We start from the raw sequence: 21,171 nt of genomic DNA, 5'->3' as shown, positions 1-21,171 counted from the left end.
CCATTTAAGTAGCAGCTTTTGATTTATTTTTTTTTTAGTAGCTAAACTCCCCTGCAATTGTCTATTTGACAAAGAAATACTTTGGGTTTTTTGCTAATAAAGTTTACTTACTAATTACCCACTAAGCAAAGCTGTGCTGCATGTTATTAGTGGGGGATAAATTTTGTAGCTAACTGCCTGGCAATAGAGACCAAATCAAACATAAGCTTTATATTAAGGCTTTTTGTTCTTTTCCCTATGTCCACTACTGCGAAAACGATCATCAAGTATTTAACCACAAAAAATAACCCCAGGAATGTATTTACTGTGTATCTGTATAGGAGATCTTAAGTATTTGACTTATAAATGCTCAAAGCAGTTATCCTGCAGGGGCTGGCGCCTCTCCAGGTGAAGAGGAAGGCAAACCCCGGTAAGAACCCATGCCAGTGCTCAGCACGCTCTTGGCAAAGGGCACATGGATACCCGTGGCTCCTCAACACTGGAAGAAGAGAAGATGCAGAAGAGCATGCCAGCAATACAAAGGCATGACCACGGATGCAAGCCGGCTACCGACAGTCCTAGACATCACCCTTGGACAACGACTAGTCCAAGCTGACCTCCAGTCTGAGACTTGAGAAGGTTGCGTACGTTGGGTCCTTAAAAAGAAAAAAATCCCACGCAAACCCCCGCTCCCCTTTGCGGCAACGATGTGAAAATTGCCATGTTGAGACAGGCCAGCCACAGGGCTGGGCGCTGGCTGAGAAGAGGTCTGGCTGCGGCAGCAAGGTCTGCCACAGGGCACCAAGAACACATCTCACGGATTGTTCACTTGCTTACGAAAAAGCCTGAAAATTTATAAATATCATGGAAAAGTCCCAGAGAGCACACCAGCCAGGAAGGCTTGCTTACATCTGACACGACGTCTCAAAGTGCTTCGCTTTTTCCCCTCAGAAAATATGAGGCAAGTGGCCTCACGCTCAGCTTTCAATTCAGAAAGAATTATCCCATTTTACTCAAGGGGAGAAAAAAAAAAAAATAAATTCAGGAAACCCCAGCTCTACTACCATCTCCCATGCCTCTCAAAAAGCTCGTTTCCAAACAGGCATTTGAGGGCTGCGCTCATCGCCGCGTGCAACAAGCAGCGCCAACCACGCTGCTGGGACCTGTGAAATGGTGAAGAAACCACACCTTGGCGCAAAACCACAGAATATATTTTTCAGCAGGATCCTTGTTAAAAAACACCGTTACGGTAGATCTGTACGCTTACTGCAGCTTAGTCTAATTTCCAGGCTGTAAATTGTACCAACAAAACCTGCCTGCGAGCTCTGAAAAATGAGGAGCGTACGATTCGACTACTCGCATTGGAGAGCTGAAGAATTAACCTCCTATGGTAAATCCTCGTGATCCGCAGCCCTTTCCAGGTAATAACCTGCTGTCCTTGGGTCAAATGGCTCTGAAGTGAAGAGCCCGAAGCTTTCCCTCCCCCTCAACCAGCGAAGAAACGCGAGTTGCTCGTAAACGGGTGCCAAGCTGATATTGTTGGTGTATTAATGCGCCGTATTCCCGGTTTCGAAGACCACCCTTTGAAGATGGAAGTTATTTAACATTCTCCTGGTTTAAAATATGAGCAATCAAAAGGCGCTAGGCTTACATGCTGTGCTTTCCCATTTCCCACTACTTCTCTTGCCTGACAAGGTATTCTTCAAATTGAAAAGAGGGCTCCTGAAAGCCCAGCTTCGGAAAACTGTAAATGAGTTCAGGCTTCAGCCCGCTGAATGCAATTTCATACTCCTGACTGAATACAAATAATGCATTTTATTTTGTATCAATTACCACGCCTGAGAACAGACGACCACTGCTGGCGCTATTAAATATATATATAAAAAAAAAAAAGGCAAGGAAAAAGGCACGCCAAATTAAAAAAGCAAGCGCCTCATTACTCCACATCTAAACCAGCTTTGACAGAGGCACTGGAACTCGTAAGACGCGTTTCACTGGGCTGGGATGGGCTGTTTTGCAGCCATCCCGCACGTTCAATGTCAGCCATTAGTTCTTCCCAATCGGGCATCAATGTTCAACGCACACCCGAAAAAATATATAATACTAGTAATAATAATAACAATCTGCAGCCTCTCCGAGCTTCAATACTTGAAGTATGAGTCAAAGAAGCAGTTTCACTTTTCACTCGGGAAGCTGACAAGCATGACTAGAGGGGGAATAAAATAACATTCAGTTCGCATAAATATCAAGCGGGCTGCTTGAGACTGATGGGCCAGGAATGTATTCTTAGCCATCATTCTGGCAGACAGGCCCAAGGACACTCATAACTTATTTTACAATCATTTAGTTTCAGCTCAAGTGGAAAACGTGACAACTTATCTCTGCTGACAAGATGCCATATCGAACCTTACAATTAACTCTCCCACGATTATCTGCCCAGCCCATCATTAGCTTTGCAGTTTTTCATGGACCGTACGGGCAGCTCTCCTTGATGATGGTCATCATTTGCAGGGTGTATATCTATATTATACAACATTAAGGACAAAACTCTCCCCTTGCCACGTAGCTGGGCTTGTCCTGACCAGCACATCCTCCGTTCTGCAACTGCTGGGCCACGTTTCTAAGTGATGCACAGGAACACGCTGCTGAAAAATGTCTTCTCCTCCAAAACGGAGCATCACCGTGCTCCAGCCTACACCTGCTTCTGCCTGCAACCTACAGAGGCGAGCTAGAGCCGCCCATGCCCTCTCCCGGCAAACAGCCAGCCTTGTTCCCTGCCCTCTCTCCCCAGTGCAATTCTTAACTCCTCTCAGCTTTAAGGGAGAGCTGACACGAGCCGTGTCCTTGCCGTTTACCTCCGCACGCTCACGAGGTGGTAAGGAGGATGCTGTGAATTTCCTGTCCACGTTCAGTGACTTTCTGTACTGACGAGAAAACCCATTTCCCATTGAAAGGCGAGTTTCTAGCTTGGCAGGGTCATGAAATAATGCCAAGCTTATGCCAAGGGATAGCGAGAGCTTCTACACAAGCCAGTAGGACAAAATACGGGTGTTCATTCTAGAAAAACTAGCAAAATAGTCAGTTCAGAGTATATGGAGCCCAAGTTTACATCCGTGCAAGTTATTTGAGGCCATTTTGAAATATACAGTAGCTCATTCTACGCCCAGGAGCAACAAGTGACACCTGGTAACCAAATCCCTTACAAGCTATCAAGAGATGGCATATTAAAACCCCGGCCACTCTGTTGTTAGTATGGTGATTTTTCTCCATAGGCACATGACACACGGGGTAAGACAAAGATTCTGCTTGTTCTAGTCCGGCCCTTTTTTGCTAGAAATTACAAAACAAAACAAAAAAAGCCAATGCAGCTTTTACTCCACAAAGCCAGTCCCACGCCCGCCTCTCTCCTAGATGCATTTTGTGGTTACGGTTGTAAAGAGAAATTCCTTTCAATTATGACAAATTCTGGTAGGAGAAACAAGAGGCGGAAGGGAAGAAGTTACAGCTACAACCCAGAATTACGAGACAGAACATTACATGAAAAAAGAAACCAACCAGTCCTTCTCAGAAGAGTCTCAAGGGCTGTGCTGTTATAGTGTGCTTTATTTTCTGTTTGAAACACTCGCATTTGATATTCTCTTGCAGTATTACATGTTGTTTGTCAAAGGTAATATTCTGTACAAGTCCCACTTCCTACCTCCTTACAATTTTATTATTTGTAAGCCACAGACACTCCACAAACAGATCTCAAAGACAACTCCATTTGCGCCCTCGCAAGGGCATCGTGAGAGCCCTCATGGGTTTGAAAAGGGTAGGAAATGCAGCTCAGACCCAGGCTGTGCCTCCTTGGTACCCCAGCCCAGTACCACAACTGGCTCGCATGGCAGATTCCCAAGCACCTGCCCAGGCTGTGCCTGGGAGTCGGACCGAAGCCGCTTTCCCTTCCCCGCCTGCAGTGCCCGCACAGCAGAGCTGCGGCACGTACCAGCGCAGGAGTCAAGGAGGTGAAGAAAATGAGGGACAATGAGCAGGTATGAGTGCCCCAAGCCAGGGTAAAAGGGGCTGGGGGTGCAAAAAGCATGAGGGAAAGAAGCAACATATAAGGGACGGGAATAGCACAGCACAAAGGCTGAGATTCAAAAATCCGAGAGCGGAGCTTCATCTTTGGCCCACGGTTCCTATTCTCTCTCTCACACACACACAACTCTCTCTTCTGTGTAACCATCTGCAGCGGAAACAAGGATATTCTGACCTCTTCTATCTTCATGCCTTTTGATTTATTTCATATTTTTGTCAAATCATCTATTTACAAAAACTTGAAACAAACTCAACAGGTGACACTATTCTCCACAGACCAAAGTCGAGCTTGATCTGGTTTACATTTTTCTTGCATCTTCTTGTTAAAATTTTCCAACAGGCTTTCAAAGTGAAATTAGACTTTTTTGTCAAGCCCAGCTCCCCAACGCAGCCTTATTCTCAAGTGGTTGGAGATTGACTAATTTGGGTTTTTGATTTGTCAAAGCGACAAGAAGTCAGACGTTACAAAAGCGGGACCGGTGAATGGGATCAATTAAAGAGCAGAAGCAGCAACACAATTAATAGCACCAGGTTCAAGGGGAAAAACAAAGTGCTGATGACGAAAACAACAGCAACAGCTCTGAATGCAGCAGGAATCTTTGCCGCGACCCAAGGAAGGCTGAATCCAAAGAGGGTATTTCAGAACTTTTACTATGCCATTAGTGCTGAAATGAAATAAGGCAAAGATGTCGGTGGCTGGTGGACTGAATAATAAAAAAATAGCTGGACACTTTCATCTTCTACACATGTGTTTTAAATAGAGGCGAAAAAAGCAATCCTTTTATTTAAACAGGGGAAGCAATAGACTAAAACCATCTGTAGTTGTATTTCAGACCCATTTCCCCGAGCTGAGATTTTTCTGGCTGTGAAATCCAATGCTCTACAGCTTCCCTTTACAGCTATTACCATAAATGTTCTATCAAGTTCTTTATATCCCTCCTCTGCCTCAAACCGAAGTTAAAGGGATGCTGCAATCGCACAGCGACTGCAGAAGGCTGGAGCTGGGCACGGGTGTACAGGACTGACATTAAAACCCACTCAAAACTGTGGCTTGGCAAAAGTCTGCGGATGAAAGTAAACACTTGTGAGTGGGGGAGAAGGGGTGGCATGAGATTACAGCCTACAGGAAAAAAAAAAAAGGCAAATATTTTAGAAGTACACAGAGCTTGTTCCTTCGGTAGGAATCAGGCGCATCTGGTCATCGCTTAGCTGAATTCAGCTCGGACACTCAAGCTATCGAGGGCTTAAATTAACCTGCTGCACTGAACGAAATTAAAAGGAAGCTCTGAGCAGAACTGGGGGATGGAGATGAAAAAGCCTCAGGAGTATTCTCTTTCCACGGCGTCTTCCATTTTTCCCCAGCCTTGTGCCTAGAGCCTGTGAATCACAAAGCTATCCTGTCATGTACAGCAAGCCCCACTGAATGCCCAAGTTACTGCCTCCTTCCCTCTAATAGCAATTTCAATTAAATAAGAAAAACAAAGCTTCCGTCTTGACAAAAAAAGATCTCCCTGCTTTAGGAGGGTCTGGCTTTTGATACGTGGTAGCATGCCTCAAGCAAAGCAGACCTGAAGGCATGTTTGGCGTGACAGGACCGTTTCCACTCGGCAGCCTAATAAGCCACTTTGTGACAAGCGGGGACATCATCCACAGACTTGTGAGAGAACGTCAGTCTCATGACAGTAAGGCACAGATATCGGAAGGACTGGCTTCAATAATTTCAGAGATACTAAGACCCTTGTTACAATCTCCCTTATCTAATGGAAAGACATAGTTACCTCGAGCTCGTTTCCTACTAACACGCCATGTCTGGCCATCGTAAAGGAAGCATGAAAGCAAAAATGCAATACAGTGTTTAAAAAAACCCACAAAAGTACATTGCTCACTACATTTTCCCTCCTAAGGAGTGGTGTATTACAGCGCTAGCAAAACACCATCCTGCTCCCTAGAAACTGAAGTATTGCTAGCAAGAAAAGAAGCAACCGTATCCCTGTTAACTCCCTTTCAAAGCCATCTTACGAAGCAAGCTCCTTGTACCGCAGAAGGAATTCACCACCTGACACAAGGAGAGGAAACATCCATTCCTAAGCAACCCTCCTGTATCACCAACACAGTGACAAGCAAAGACAGGACCAACCGTATTTCAGAGGACCTGCAAGCCTCAGAACATGAACCGGGAACGAGACGCTAATCTCTCCTTCCCTTCACTCATCTTGCCTAAAGCAGGTTTAGGTCGGGGCAGAGGTATGAAACTACCCCCTGAGTTAACACAGTTTGTTAATTTATCTTAACTCCCGTTACATAGATGCATCTTTGCATTTGCCTCCTTTTCTGTCGTATGCTGAATATGCCCTGCGAAAAGACCAAGCATGACAAGTTATTTGAATACATAAGGCCAACAAACCAGAATGAGATGCAAGTCTCAGATGTTGCAGGATGCTACCACATCCCAAGGCGAACTAACTGCATGGCTCCCGCGTAAGAGATCTACAGTCTAGATGTATAAGGGATGTCTTTAATTCTTCTGGCATAACATTTTCACTGGACGGCATCAGATCTGTTGAGAAGATGCAATTCTTACATGGTGTCACCCTGAATTGCTGCAAATTGGGCGTGTGATGCTATGGGCATCGCTTCTCCTGGCCATCAACAGATACAGAATAGAGAGGTGAGGAATATTACAAAAGGCAGCCAGTTATGGGGATCATTTCAGGTAAACAGTTCTTAGCCACCCCATGAGGGAGAAAGAAGATGGATGGTCCTTTAAAGACAAACCGTATGGCTGTGGAACGGCAAAATCTCCTGGTTCGATTCCAGGTATGTGTTGGTTAGCCTATCTCCCACATTTGAAGCCAGGTAGATAATCTGAAACCTCAAGAACAGTTATCAGCTGTGGCACGCTGGACCTAGCAAACCCAACTACTGGTGATTTGCAGAAAAAGAAACACTTGGAGCACCACCAAGAGAATGCATCTTGGATGAACAAGCTACACCATGATCCAGTACACACAACACTGTGTGACAAATAGTATTGTATATCCTCGTAAAGCCATATGCATAATAAATTCACCTTAATTACACAGAGAGGGTGAGAGCTCCACCCTGATCTAACCATCAACATTGCCTTCCAGTTGCCAATACCCCCTCATTCAACATATCTTGCTTTGAAATAGAGCCTTGAGGTCTCAAGGCCCTTTGAAAATAATAAACCCAAGCCTTACTGAATCATTTCCTGCTAAAATATTTAACCTTGTATTTTAAGATAGGCAAAGTAAGACAGAAAAGAAGAACTGACTCTCTTCAAAGAAATGCTCAGAGACAGGAAGGCATCTCTTGTCTCTACTCTTGTACTTTAACCTTCAGTCTGTATAACCTGTGGATTACTTCAAGCATCAGACTCACTCACTGGTAATTAAGAGGAGGTTAGGAAACTCTCCACTGTCAGCCCACAAGACTCCAGTGACAAGCCCTAACATCGGTGTTTTGGCAAAAGTCAAGACTTTCACCACCAATGTTTTCCAATTAAAGCTGAATAGCTGCTGCATAGCAAATAGGCAGTTAATCGCATCATGTTCGGTAGAGAAAGGCTAAGGCTTTCCTGGTAACGTACGGCACGAGCACCAGTGTCAGAAAGGAAAAGAAATTATGGAAGCAACACCAAAGGATACTCTTAATCAAAGGCAAAATCAAACACCTTCCTACTGCAAAAACCTACAGCTGAAAAGTAAAGCCCTTAACATAAAGCTATGGCTTTGCTACCTTTTATAGGTGTCAGATGATGTCACTGTCATTACCGTATTTTTTAATTTTTTTTTTTAAATTTTAATCAAGTGCTCTTTCTAGCTCTTCTGAGGATTTAGACAACCAAAGCCAGGGCCCTTCTTTTGCTCTCACAAAATGCATGCATCAGAGAAGCCACTCGCCTACAGAGCAACTTGTAAACTGGATACTCCCCATCGACCTGGACCGTGGGTGGCACGCACGATTGCTGAATTAAGGGATGAGATCAACTGTAACAAATGAAGGGCCCAGAGACTTGAAAGGAGATGCTCTTCCACCTGCAGGAAGGCCAGGTCTGCGCTTCAGCTGTCCCCCAACAATCAGCAGCTTGTGAAGGAGTTGTGTATCAGATTTAACACAGAGGCTTCTTTCACTCCTTGAACTGTATAGACTGTGAAGAAGCTTTGAAGTGTTGGATTCCATAGGTAACGTATACACAACATCCCTGTACCCCACGCCCTGTGATCTGGACTGGAAAGAAACCGAGACTGCAAACAGACATGCTTGATGAGACAACCGCTCTCATGTTAATTGGAACAGAAATCTCATAAAGCCAGAGACGAAATAAAAGCATCGTGTGTGTTTCTTGCACACACTTCGTCCAGATCCTGGCAAAACAAAGCAGTGTGCTTCTGGCCATACATTAAACAAAAAAATCTAATTATTACAAGCATTTATTTGAACTTCTTCAAATTTATTTGAACTTTGAACTATCGATGTAAAAAGAAGAAATTGTGAAATTGGGAATTACTCCAATGGTAGCTATACATTCACTTTTTACTGTCACAACTTTGTGTTTAAAACATCACTAAACTCAATAATATAAAGTCTAAATTTAGAAAATTGTTTAAATTTAATTATTAAAATTTAGATAAAAAGAATTAGAAAAATAAATGTGTACCCATCTGGGGAAGTTTACTCATTTCCCTCCTCAGGTCTTACTTATAGGGCCCTTAAATATGGAATGCGTCAGGAAATTTTTAAGCTGCGTTATTTGAATTTGAAGATCTATAAAGTGTCACACTTTGCTTCTGCAGTATTATGTCTTTCCTGTATGTTTACTTGAGAAAGCCTCCCTGAATTTATATTACCGTCTGTAATCACAATTTTATTTTTCAAAGTTCATAAACTCATTCATTGTATGAATCTGGTTCGTGTATTTATTTCCTTGCAATTATAATCTATCAAGATACATCACTCCTGAATGCATACAGGCATCCTCACATCAAATGCAGCTCTTCAGCTTTTAATAGCCAGTGCCAGAAGATCGGTCCTTCTGCTGCTGCTGAACGCAGTCGATGTGTTGATGTCTTGGCCACTATTTAAGGAGTCTAAGATCACAGGTCACATTTATTTCTGAGATACCAGGAAAAACAATCACAGCTGATCGTCGATCTCAAACTATCTGGTGACTGACCTGCCAAGAAACAGCACAGCAAAACTAATTCCAAACTGCAAACATTTAAGACTGCTTTAATCTTAAACTACAAACATACAAAAAATATCTTTGAAAGATTAACCTATCTTTTTATACTGATGAGATTACAGGATGGCCTCCCTGATGAAGAATTCACTTTGTACAGGGGCGCAATCATCCTCAATATTAACCCTTCCATTCTGCAAGATACTAATATAGAAACAGAGAACAGAATGTATTTTACAGACTTCTAAGCGCTCTATCTGTCAAATGTCAAGCATCTGAGCTACAAAGAACCAGCTTGCAGCTGAAGTTAGACCAGGAGATAGCTGTGGAGAGGAGAGATATATTTATTTTAAAACACAGCCTGAAGTTAGAAGTGTTCCTAGTGTTATCAGTGCCGGGTATTCACTTTCCTTACTTAAGGAGTACTGACTTCCAGGAGCGGTTACGTACCACGAGCGGTGTTCTGCACACACCAGCCCTGCGCCTGAAAGCTCAGCGTCTTCACGAGCCCAAAGACCTGATAAAGAGAACGTTCCCTGTTCTCACTACCCTGTCAGGCGAAAGTTTATGCTCCAATAATAAAAATAAAGTGCTTTGGTTTGAGTTGTTTTGTTTTTTGGTTTTTTTTCCTCTTTTCTCCTGAGTGGGGACAAACGGAGGTGGTGTGACAACCAAACCCAGCTACAGGCACAAAAAGCACTGATTTATTCAACGTTGCCAGACAATCAAGTCAGATTAATCAACATCAGGAACCAGAAAAAAAATAATCTTTTTTCCCTATTATAAAGAACACGCCATATGCATTCCTATTTCAGTTTAAATTCTAAATGAAAATAAATGCAAAATATGCATTTAAGCAGCCATAAGTAAACATCGGAAAAAACCAAAGCTTTATAGTTCCACTCAAAAAGTTAATTTAGTCACATAAACAATTTACTGACAGACATTTGGCACTTCAGGCTGTGAACGAGATTAAGATGAGCATGAGGTTGCCAATGTCAAATTATCTGAAGATGAAAACTCACATTTCTTGCCATTTTGGAACCGAGCGCAGGAATTAATTGCCGAATGCAACAATTCTTTATATTTTAATTGGGGGAGGGGAAGATGAGAAAGAAGAGGATCCTAAACAAGAAAAGCAGATGGGTTTCCAGAGAACTGCAGAATTGTAAAAATCTGTATGCTATAGCTCAGGATTTAAACAGCAGCGCTAGGTAAATACAGAAATCCTTAGTTGAAACTCAGCGAAGTTGTGCAGAAATGCCCACGTATCCAAAATCCTTCGACCAACACCGCGACACAGCTCAGCGACAAAGCCTCAACGGTTTATTGGTGCCATCCGCCCCTCCAGCACGGGCACAGAAACCAGAGACCCGCTTTCCTATCTTTCGTTCTTTTAACTGACGACGAAGCAACGCGTTCTCCTCCAGGTGTGAAGTCCAGCAGGACCAAAAGGCAACGGCTCATGTACCGTCCGGCGTTCACGCAGCTGCAACCCACAGCCCGGGTGACGTGGTGACAGGCGTACTGAGAGCAGTAAGCAAGCCAGCAGCCTCTGAACCTCCATTGCACAGAGGCAGCACGTTGCAGAGGTTTCGCCCCTCGATTCCTTTTTTTTCGGCATGGCACGTTGGGCAGAATTTCAGGAACACCTCATGGTGCTCTTCATCTGCATGTTTTTCCCACCATCCTGGCAACACGTGCCCAGAGAACACAGGGAAGATGCCTGTGTTTTGTGAACTGGGGTAGAAACCTCCCCAAGAACGGCAATCAGAGAGTTTCCCCTTCAGCTGAGATTTTTATGGTCTACGAAATAGAATGGGTAACCATCAGGTCCTACTGCTTCTGGATGCTGATACATCCCTAAAAGCCCATAGACAGAAAGTATTTAATTTAATGCTCTGAAACCCCTTTCAGAGAACTCATCTTTATGCCGACACCGTTTTGGAGAAGAAAGCTCAGTGAAAAGACAAACGGGACATCTGCCCACATCTCAGAAACATCACGTCTCCTCTCTCCGTCTGCCTTCAAGCCCAGGCAGGGCGCAGGCAACATGATGCTCTCCTGACTAATGCTCAAGCTGTCAGACAACCACGAGATTTCCTTGCTGACCTCCTCTTCCTAGCCCAGCGCCAAAATGATATGGCTTCCCCCTGATTAAAAAAGTTCTAGAAACCAGTACGAACCACCACCACTTCCAGGGTCTTACCAGCCAGCCTTTGGTATCCTACATCATGCTGCGATGGAACAACGAGGAACGACACAATGATGAGAATAATACAGCAGAACACCTAGCTGCTGCTGTTTTGCTTCCACGAGAGCGTCAAGATCTCTACCACATACTTTATGGTGAGGATCCAGAAGGAGACGCAGCATGCTCAGAGACAATGAAATTTGCACCAACTGCTGGAAACTGCTGAAATTACAGTCTAAATGAGGTGGTGCTGGCAGATTGCTTGGGCACCTTAGCAAATTTCATTAATTGTGAAAATACAATAAGGATATATTCCTGTCCTTTTTCGGAAGAAAGAGGAGCAGCAACTCATAATTTGCTCTGAAACCAAGGATGATGTTGAAGACCAATTTATTATTATAAGGAACTTTTTTGTCACCCCCATACCACGCACAGCAATTGGTCTGCCCCGCACACCTTACATTATGGTTGGGAACCACAGGTCGCAGAACTGCACCTCCCTATGTACAAACGAAAATCAATCTGAAATTTGAAGTCCTTGCCATGCATTATTAGCCACAAGAAAAGTGCTCCAGTAGTTCTGAGAAAACACCAGTTGCCCCTTCCCTTTCTTGACTGAGTAAAGGCATAGACACCACACTGGTGCCACCACCTAGGACATTGCTGTACAGATTTTTTTTTTCTTTTTCATATTTCTGGTTGACTGGGCTACTTTAAGTAAGAGCTTGTCAAGGAAAATTTTAATACTGGAAGTTTTTGCGTGTGCAACCTCATACTGAAAGGGGATAATTTTCCAGAAACTGCTAAAAAGTAGTACTTTATAACCCAGGTTTCCTCAAGTTGTGTTAGGCTATTTAGAAAGCAAAGGCAATAGTAAGCTCTTGTTAGCAGAGTTTACCCTACTGAACTGACAAAGTTCCCATCTGGAAATATTTGCTAGAAGCAATTTGTCTGTTGATCACAGCAAGGTATGAAAAGTACAGGAACGTTCCCTTTTCCTTCCTATTCTTAAAGGCAACGTAAGCTACCTGCACATATGTGTCTTACACATGGCAGATTTTACAATATTAAACATTAGGAACTGCAGGAAATCCCAGAGTAGCTCTAGAGCAGCAAGAAAAATGACAAAATGACTTTATATTTGCTTTTTCCTAATGATTTCCTTTAAAAAGGAGGAAAAAACTCTTCCAATCTAAACCATCTATATACACTTAAATTCTGAAATTCTATAAATCTATTTGACACGATATAACTTATCCTAGTCAAGAGCTTGCCCCTTGAATTCCAACAACTCTAAATGGTTTTCTGGTTCACTTTTGAAATTAAAGTATTATGACGGTCAGAGACAAGTGGAACCATTTTCTTTTCCAACGTATAGCAGAAGACTCCATCATTTAATCATTCCAAGTGCTTACGAACAGGAAAGTAAGGCAAGTTGTAAGGTCTGCATTAATATAAACACTCCAATGACCTCTCATACCCCGTGGCACAGTGAGAACTCAATTTTACATTAATAAACCCTAACACCAAACTGTTAGAAACTCAAAAGACACCAGGTATTACAACTTACATAAATTACAGCCAAGACCAAATGGCCCGTACAAGCAATTGTACAGTGATAAAGCCTAAGTGGATGATATTTAAACAGATATTTGATTTACTGGAGGATTTTATATCATGCTAGAATCCAAATGACAATTTACAAGTCCAGAGGAAAGAAATCTCTGTCCCATGCAAAGTACTGTTTGCAGTGCTGTTTCAGAAGAGCTTAATATTGTAACTTTAGGGAAGCAATTCTTCCCTCCGATAGTCTCAGGACACAGTCTTCGAAGCCAAACTATAAAACCTGACATTTAAAAGAGAATGAACAAGCTACTTCATCCCAGGTAGGAAATAACATCCCCAGAGCTCTGTGAGTTAAGTCTCATGAACGTAATTTTTGCAGTACAGCTGGCTGTGGTTTCTTCCATCAAAAAAAAGCTCTGATGCCAAATCTCAGGATCTGTCTCCCAAGTTGTTTAGAGATGTATAAGCTGTGTAGACTGTAGAACAGTGAGCACCATCTCTTAGCAGTAGCAGCCACACCAGCAGTTAATAAGTTTTCCATCAGAAAAAAACCCTGTATTTTGTACTCAAGTTCAAAATGCCTCAGAACAGGAATCCTAGCCAGATTTTCCTCCACTCCTGCACACAGTCCTGCTTCTCCTAGCTAAGAAAATTTGCCGAAGAATGTATAAATTAAAATAAGAGCTGAATTTGCATAGGAGGAATCGTGCAGCTGCAAGTTCTTGAACCAAACTTAACACCCAAACAGGTTACGAATGGCTCCCCTGAGACTAGACAGCCCTCTTACTCCCCAGCAGCAAGCAACTACAAATAATTCCGGGTGGGGGAAAAAAAAAAAAAGATTCATCAAGAAAAAGATTTATCAAAGAAAAAAATAAAATAAAAATCAGACTAGCAACGCGATCCAGGAAAAGCTCTCAGCCAATAGTTGCGGCAGCAGTAATTGTTCTAAATCTATCAATAAAGCTATGCTGCTCCTTCACTGACTGCAAACACCAATTTCTTTCACAAAGGATTATAAGTTGATGTTCATGGTCTCTCTACCGCCATTAGGGTGATAAACAGTTTAAACTACATCAGGATCTGACATGTAGATCAATTCTGGGTCCATAAAGAATCTACACAAGAGGTTCCCGGACAGGGATTTACTGCCCCCAGTTTTTATTCTCTCTTGCTGCTAAAATTACTTCTGTCAAGTACTTACAAGAGTAAGAAAAAAAATGTAAAAAGATTTAATTTTTCAAGTGCTGCTGTAACGGTCTTTTAAAATTTCTGAGTTTTTAAGGCAAATATGTTACTGCATTTAAAATTATGCTGAACAGCAGGTGGTATTTAGCTAAATAGTGAGCCAGTCACACAATCCGCTCACTATCAAGCAGACAGCAATTTGAAACAGTGAACTAAGCTGTCTAGATTTTCTCCGAGGGCAGTCACAGGCTTCATGTTACCAGTGCCAAATTATATTAGACATTTAATTTTAAACCTCAGGTACTTAAATGTAAAACCTTACAACAGTAATAGTCATAAAGCAGTGGGGCATTCCATTTCAGAGAATGGATTTTTCTATTTTTCCCCTTTAATTTAACCAGCACCTCCTGTTTTGTGGCTCTGCCCACTACAAAGTAATTTATCTAATTAGGAGATGTTCAGAGCTGCTTGAAAGACAGAAGCCCCAGGAAACCAAAGGTCTGGTTCGGAAGACTTTGAAAAGTTCTCTGGAGCCACACAAAGTATTAATTTAATGTGAAAAAAAGGTGCAGAGAAAAATTGAATCCCAATATGTTATTTTGTCTACAATAAAACCATGTGACAATAAGCAGGCATATTCTCCAGTACATTGGCATTTGAATTCCAAAAGATGCTTAGCTTCTCGCCGTACCTGCTGCTTTCACAGTATTATCTTTTTATGACTAAAATTCAAAAATCCTTTAATAGAGAAAAAAACCCTGAAATTAAAAAGGGTTTTTCATGCGCCAACTTGCCAACATAAAGGACACATCTATGAGCTTACCGAAAGATGATACACTGGTAGCAATGAATTATCCTTGAGGTTTTGTAGCAGTTTTATCACAATACTTTGGTTTCTGCTGTCCCTTAGTCACCTAAAATTCACCCTTAGTCCCCTAAAATTCACCCTTAGTCCAATTTCCCCCACGTATTTGTAAAAAAATACCAACCACTTTTTTATTTTGTTTCTTTTTAAATTAGAACCTCTGCAAGAAATTATTCAAGTTGGGCTTATTCAGAAGTACCCACCAGTCACCTGCATTTTTTGAGTAAATATTTCATAGATAATTCTAGCTGTCGTCTCTTTTGATCCAGAAGTAATCACATATGAACGTCAAGTCAGAAGAAGGTACTGCACATACTTGGGAGTGCAGAGCTCGTGGAGATGAAAAGGTTCCCTTCACCAGGAATTTAAAACTAGCTGAAGCTCAGCATCAGGACAAGTCTTGCGAATCTCTCAACAACAGAAACAGCATTACAAAGTAAAGGGGAAGGGAAAAGGCAGGAATTTAGGTTATATTTCTACTTTTCAACATTTTAATTACATGCCACTTTTAGGAACTCGCGGAGTTCTGCATTTTAATGTTTCTCCTCTACTGCAGCCTCACTTGTCACATCTGGCACTAGGGATGGCGTCTGCTCACCTGTCTGCATGTATGTCAAGGTGTAAAGGACCAGCGGCTAGATCCTGCCTCTCACCTGCCTTCCTTCTAGTGCAATCATACAATGTTCAGCAACCTTCCTTTGAAAAGCTACAGGATAAAAGAAGGGTGCAAAAAGCTGAAACTTTGGTACAACCTTTTAAAAGCAAAGTAGAATTGGGCTGGATGAAAATGACAAAGCAGCTCGGTGAAAAAGAGAGAGAAATAAGATGGCCTTAACCGTGAAACCAGTTCAGTCTAAAGAAATCTGTGTAGGGCAATGCTGATTGCCCCAGAAGTCTCACCAGTTTCCAAAGGAGTGGGTGAGTTGGGTGGAAACAGAAGAGAACAGTGCTGAAGCATTTATCACGCTGCTTAGCAAGACCTCTGGCTGTCACCGAGGGCAAAATAAAGCGTGCTTGCTTTAGAAAATTCTTGGTCGCAATCTACACCATTTTGATGCAAACACCGTGCTCCTGAAGATGCTGCCAACAAGCTCAGAGCTCCAGAAATGTCTGTGCTTCAGTAACTACAAACTTGAGAGCTAATGCCACTCAGAGGCAAGGTGACCATGATTTTAAACCCTCTGTTCTCATGAAGTGGCACTGAAAAGCTGTCCGAAGCTGCTCAAAACACCAGAGAAAGCATCAGGGCTACACTCAGGTTCAAACCTCATACATATACATACATACATGCACATACACGCACACGACATGAAATAGTTTTCATATTCCTATAACGCTCACTATTTTGGGGATGGCCATCAGGAACAGCTTTCCTCCACCCTTCTCTTGTCCTGTTCACATTTCTCCCCGTTACCCGTATTCTCAATTTTGTCTCAGTTCATTCTTCTCTTTCACACGCCTTTCTCCTTTTCCCCATTTTACAAACTTTTCGTGGTTTCTCCAACTGCCAACTACACCCCATGCTCCCGGACCCATGTACTTCACTGGTAAGAACCCTCGCTGCAGCACACCGCAACAGAAACACGCGAGTCCCTGCCCACCCGCTACAGCTGCTCCAAGGATGCTCTAATCTGCACAGGCAGCAGGTCAGCTATAGGTGACCAGCAGTATATCTGTCCTTCCCAGGCACTCCATCGAGGCCAGATGCACCGTTTTGTTACCAAATATCACGCATACCCTTTAAAAAAACAACAACCCCTGTTCTCACTGTTACGATCTAATCACTGCAAAACACCATCTGGAATAGTGTTTGCTCCTTTTAATACTGTTAAACGCTCCACAGAGAAAACACTACCACTATGCCAGTAGCGTGCACACATTAAAGCCAGAGCACAGCAGAGAAAGGATATGCTGATGGAAAGATCTGGAGGATAATTTACTGCTAATACCTACCACGCAGAGTAAGGAAATAAGAATATCAAGTGAACAACCTACATTACGTACCTGAAATTAAAATTAAGCTGTATTATAATTACATTAGCTCTTCCTGCTGAAAAAGAAGTATTGTATTGATGTGTTCTCTTTTATCTAATTTCTCTTTTTCTCTCTACATGTTTGTAGATGCTACGAGTTTGGCTTCCAACAGAGCATCTGGGTGAACATCAGGTTGCATTTTTTCTTTTGTCTTTCCAGAAAAGCAAACCACCAAGTTTCCCCTTCACCCGAAAGCAGATAACCTCCCCCAGCTCCAGGTTTCTTACCACTGCTAATGCCAGAGTTTGCAATGACTGTTGCCTCACTCCACTGATCTGCACTGGAGACTGAGTAAGAGCGCTGATGCATACCATCCGGACGGCTGTTGAAGGAGACTAGACTGATGCCACTTGCCATCTGAGACACAGATGTGCTAGTAGTCACGTTCCCTAGACATAAATGGAAAACAAATTGTGTCAATTGAGAAGACAAAATTGATTCGTATGAAGATGGATGGGTCATCTTAACAGAGCAGAAAAAGAGATTACTCAACCAACACAAAACCAGCGCAGCCCTCCCTGAAACTCTGGAGACAACAGGCCTGTGACCAGCTTGGGGCACTGCAGATTTCAGTGGCACACTCAAATCTGGCCAGCAACTTCTGACAAAAGAGCCTATATTTTCCAGATTTCACCTCATTCTGTTCATTCATCTTCTGGAAAACACAATCCTCCACAACCTTGCTACAAGTCACCTTCTCCACTTGTTACAGGTAGAGCACAAAAGACAGACTGCATGCAGAAAATAAATTTATTCCTGAAAATCGCCATTTACACAAGCAACCGAGATGAGACAACTAAGCCAACTCAAAGAGATTAAAACGACCTACCTCTAAATAATAATTCACTTAAGTATGTCCCCCAAGTGAAGCCAAGAACACAGTGATGGGGAGCAAATAACTACTAGCACTGTGAGACCAAGCGAAAAAAACATACCGGATTTTTCACTTTAAAACAATATCGTGACACAAAGCACACACCAGAGGCTCACTCCACTGACTGCAAATATCATTCCTGTGGCTCGTCCCACAGCAATACACCCATCACAACTCTGACTGAAGGCTTACGACACAAAAGGTGAGATTCAATGGATAGCCTTTACCCAGTAAACACTAGAAACAATTCTGTATTTTCACGATCATCGAGGTCTTGGACAATAAAATGCTGGCACGTGTGTGCGGGAGGAAGTAACAGGGACAGGTTTCTCGCCATAAAACAGGAGAAGTGTGATCTGGTTGAATACATTTTAGAGTCAAAACAATTAAAACCTTTCCAGAAGCTCAGGTTTCTGATGGTCCTTCTCACAACTTGATATGGGCCAAAGTCTGCTCCGCAGTTTTGGTTTCTGAGTACATTTTACTCCATTCCTAGCACGGGACTTGCATATTAACAATAAGGATACACAGATTTTACAATGCCAGTTTCACTCCTAGCAGGCTCTTGAAAGGTACCCCACAGGTCTGTGGATTTAAGAATAATCTTTAAAAACACATGTGAAGGGAAAGAAACAGATGCGATTTTATACAATACCCTAACACTTTACATTTCCATTGCACCTTCTACTGATGAGTTCAGAAAAATTAATGAATTAATTTTCAATGCTCCTGTGAGGTTGTTAATTATCTGCTATCATTTCCCCCATTTTTCAGAGGTTAAATGACCCAGGGCCACAAAGGAAGATTGTGGCAGACTTGAAAATAAAACCCAGATCTCCTGACTCCCAGTTCTATCATTATGTCTTTTCCCAGAGCAGCCTTTGGGAAGACAGCAGAGCTTAGTGAACTACTTTGTGTTTATTAGAGTTGGCATAATTGTCCCTCTCTCTCCTCCCCTTTCCCAAGACTAAATCTCATCTTTAGTCCTTAACACAGATCCATCACTACAGTATCTGTCCACCTGAGCCTTGAAGGTACTTAGTCTCAAGAACTCCTTCTGTGTGGCAATCTCTACTTGGTAGACATGAAATACATACAGAAAAACTAATTTGCTCAATTATGCAAAGTTTAAGGTGGATCGTGGAACCATGTTGGGACCTCCCAAGGCACTGCTTTAGCTACTGGCACGTAATTCCTCTCTAATCACCTTCCCTGGGCAACCCTTTTGTCCAAAAGAATTCCATAATCAGAGCATCATCTGACAAACTGTTGGAAAAAAAATTACACCTCCAGCAACCGGTCCTCTTCAGGACATTGTGTGCTTGACTCCACCTGAGAGCAATTTGCTAATGCTGGTATTTCAGCAACTTCTAAAGACATCTCCCAAAGAAACGTTCAGCAAAGAAATCAGGCCTACAGAAATGAAGGTACAAAGCAGAGGATCGAATTATAGCTCAGTATCTTAAAACTGTAATAGAAAATGGAAACACTAACTGACAGTACCTATATTTTGAGGTCTCTTAAAAGAAGTACCTCCTACTAAATAAACTTCTGTGATGCTGCTGATGCTCAGTTTGAAATAGCTTTTTCCTCTGGTTTTCACAATCCAGATAAAAAAACCCTATGAACATTATCAAATTATTTTGATGACAACAAATTAAAGGGAGTAACGGAGATGAATGACAGAGCATGAAACCAAATGGACTCTAGAAACTTGAGATTTAGGCCAACATAAACACTGTCTTATTCAACAAGGAGAAGTCCTAAGCTCTGCTCCTCGGACAAAACTACCTGGTGTAGCAGCAGAGGCTGGGGACCAGTTGGCTGAGTAGCAGCACCGCTGTGAAGGACTCGGGAGTCAACGACGGATGCCAGAACATGTGCTCAACACAAACCACTAGCTGGGCACACCTTGATGAGCATCTGAAAGACCGTACTTAGTTCTGGGTCCCCCACTTCAAAAGGGTTGTTGGGAAATGGGAAAAGAGCCAGGAAAGAACTGCCAAGGCAGTCAAAGGTCTTTGGTTTTGCTGTAGCACCTTTTTGGGCATCTTTAGATTATTACTAGTAAGTGGCTTTGGAAACAACTTAGTTTTTCACAAGCTTCTGCCTCACCAGACTGAAGAGCGATGACACAAAAGCGGGTTTTTTTAGCCTGTAGCCATCTTTCACATTGTGCCTAGTAAAATGGGAAGCCACGTGTGATAAATCCCTGCAAGAGCACCTTTGTTACAGAGATCACAAAGGAGAGAACCGGTAGGTGAAAGCTGCGATGGAGCATTTCCTAGGTATCATGGGAAAAAGGAAACAATTACTGGAAATCTCTGCCTGGATGACACTTCCCCATTACTCCGTGCTGGGCGGCTGAGTTGCAGAGAGCAGCAATATTTGTATGTTGACATCTTCCGCCTAGTTCATAAATTTTTGAACACAAGTGTCCAGTCACTTTCTAACCATGACGCAAAAGGAAAACCTTAAAAAGATAATATCAAGCCTTCTACATCATCATGTCAGCACCAAACGCTTTACTTTCACCTTAGTGCCATCCTATGAAACTTCACACCCTGCGTTATGACATTAACCTGCAGAGGAAGTGGCTTATTCTGTGAACCAAGCAAGAATTTTTCTTTCACTTGACATTTCTGAAAGGTATGGGCTGCTAGCGAGAAACAGGTGCCAAGTCTCATCATGTAATACTTTACTGATCAATGACGCAACCCAGCTCAGCTCGTCTTTTCTATTACCACCGCCCCAAAACCCTGCTACCTGCAGCCCTTGCAGTTCCATTCATTCAAGGTCGAATTCCACTTTGTTCATGTGCTGTAAGGTTTTATGAAATATCAGACCACGCAGGCCAGAATCCGTGGGTAGACATCAGAAGGGCTGGACTACAGAAAACAGCGTGCCCTTTCTTCTCCCCCTCCTGAACATGTTCAGCTCTAGCACAAACTTGTTACTTACAACCTTATTTAAAAATCATTATTCCTGATCCAGTGCTAATTTTTCCACTTCTCAGTCTAATCACAGCGTGCCCAGGACATGTATTCCACCACCCCAGTAGGCACTAATGTTGTCGCACCAAAAACAAGGACTACTGGAAGCCAACTGTGGTTCTTGCACTCTTTGTACGCTGCACAAAGCTTCTACAAAACAGTCCTACGTTTTTTCCCCGTCTGTAACTGACAAACCCC

General features: G+C 42.6%; 1 protein-coding gene across 10 annotated transcripts in view; it reads right to left on the bottom strand.

Annotated features, from left to right (window-relative positions):
* AGAP1 (ArfGAP with GTPase domain, ankyrin repeat and PH domain 1) overlaps positions 1–21,171 on the bottom strand; it is a 393,739-nt gene that overhangs the window by 92,783 nt on the left and 279,785 nt on the right. For 8 of the 10 annotated variants that reach the window (XM_080399845.1, XM_080399846.1, XM_080399847.1 and 5 more), the window contains one exon: positions 17,334–17,495. The exons of the other annotated variants lie outside the window; for them this stretch is intronic. In XM_080399845.1, the coding sequence (XP_080255971.1) occupies positions 17,334–17,495 (162 nt within the window). The remainder of the gene's footprint in view (positions 1–17,333; positions 17,496–21,171) is intronic. 10 annotated transcript variants of the gene reach the window in all.

This window comes from Falco punctatus (assembly GCF_963210335.1).
Source record: "Falco punctatus genome assembly, chromosome: 8".
NCBI classification, from domain to species: domain Eukaryota; kingdom Metazoa; phylum Chordata; class Aves; order Falconiformes; family Falconidae; genus Falco; species Falco punctatus.
Note: the sequence above shows the minus strand (reverse complement) of the source record. Positions and strands in the feature narration are given on the sequence as shown.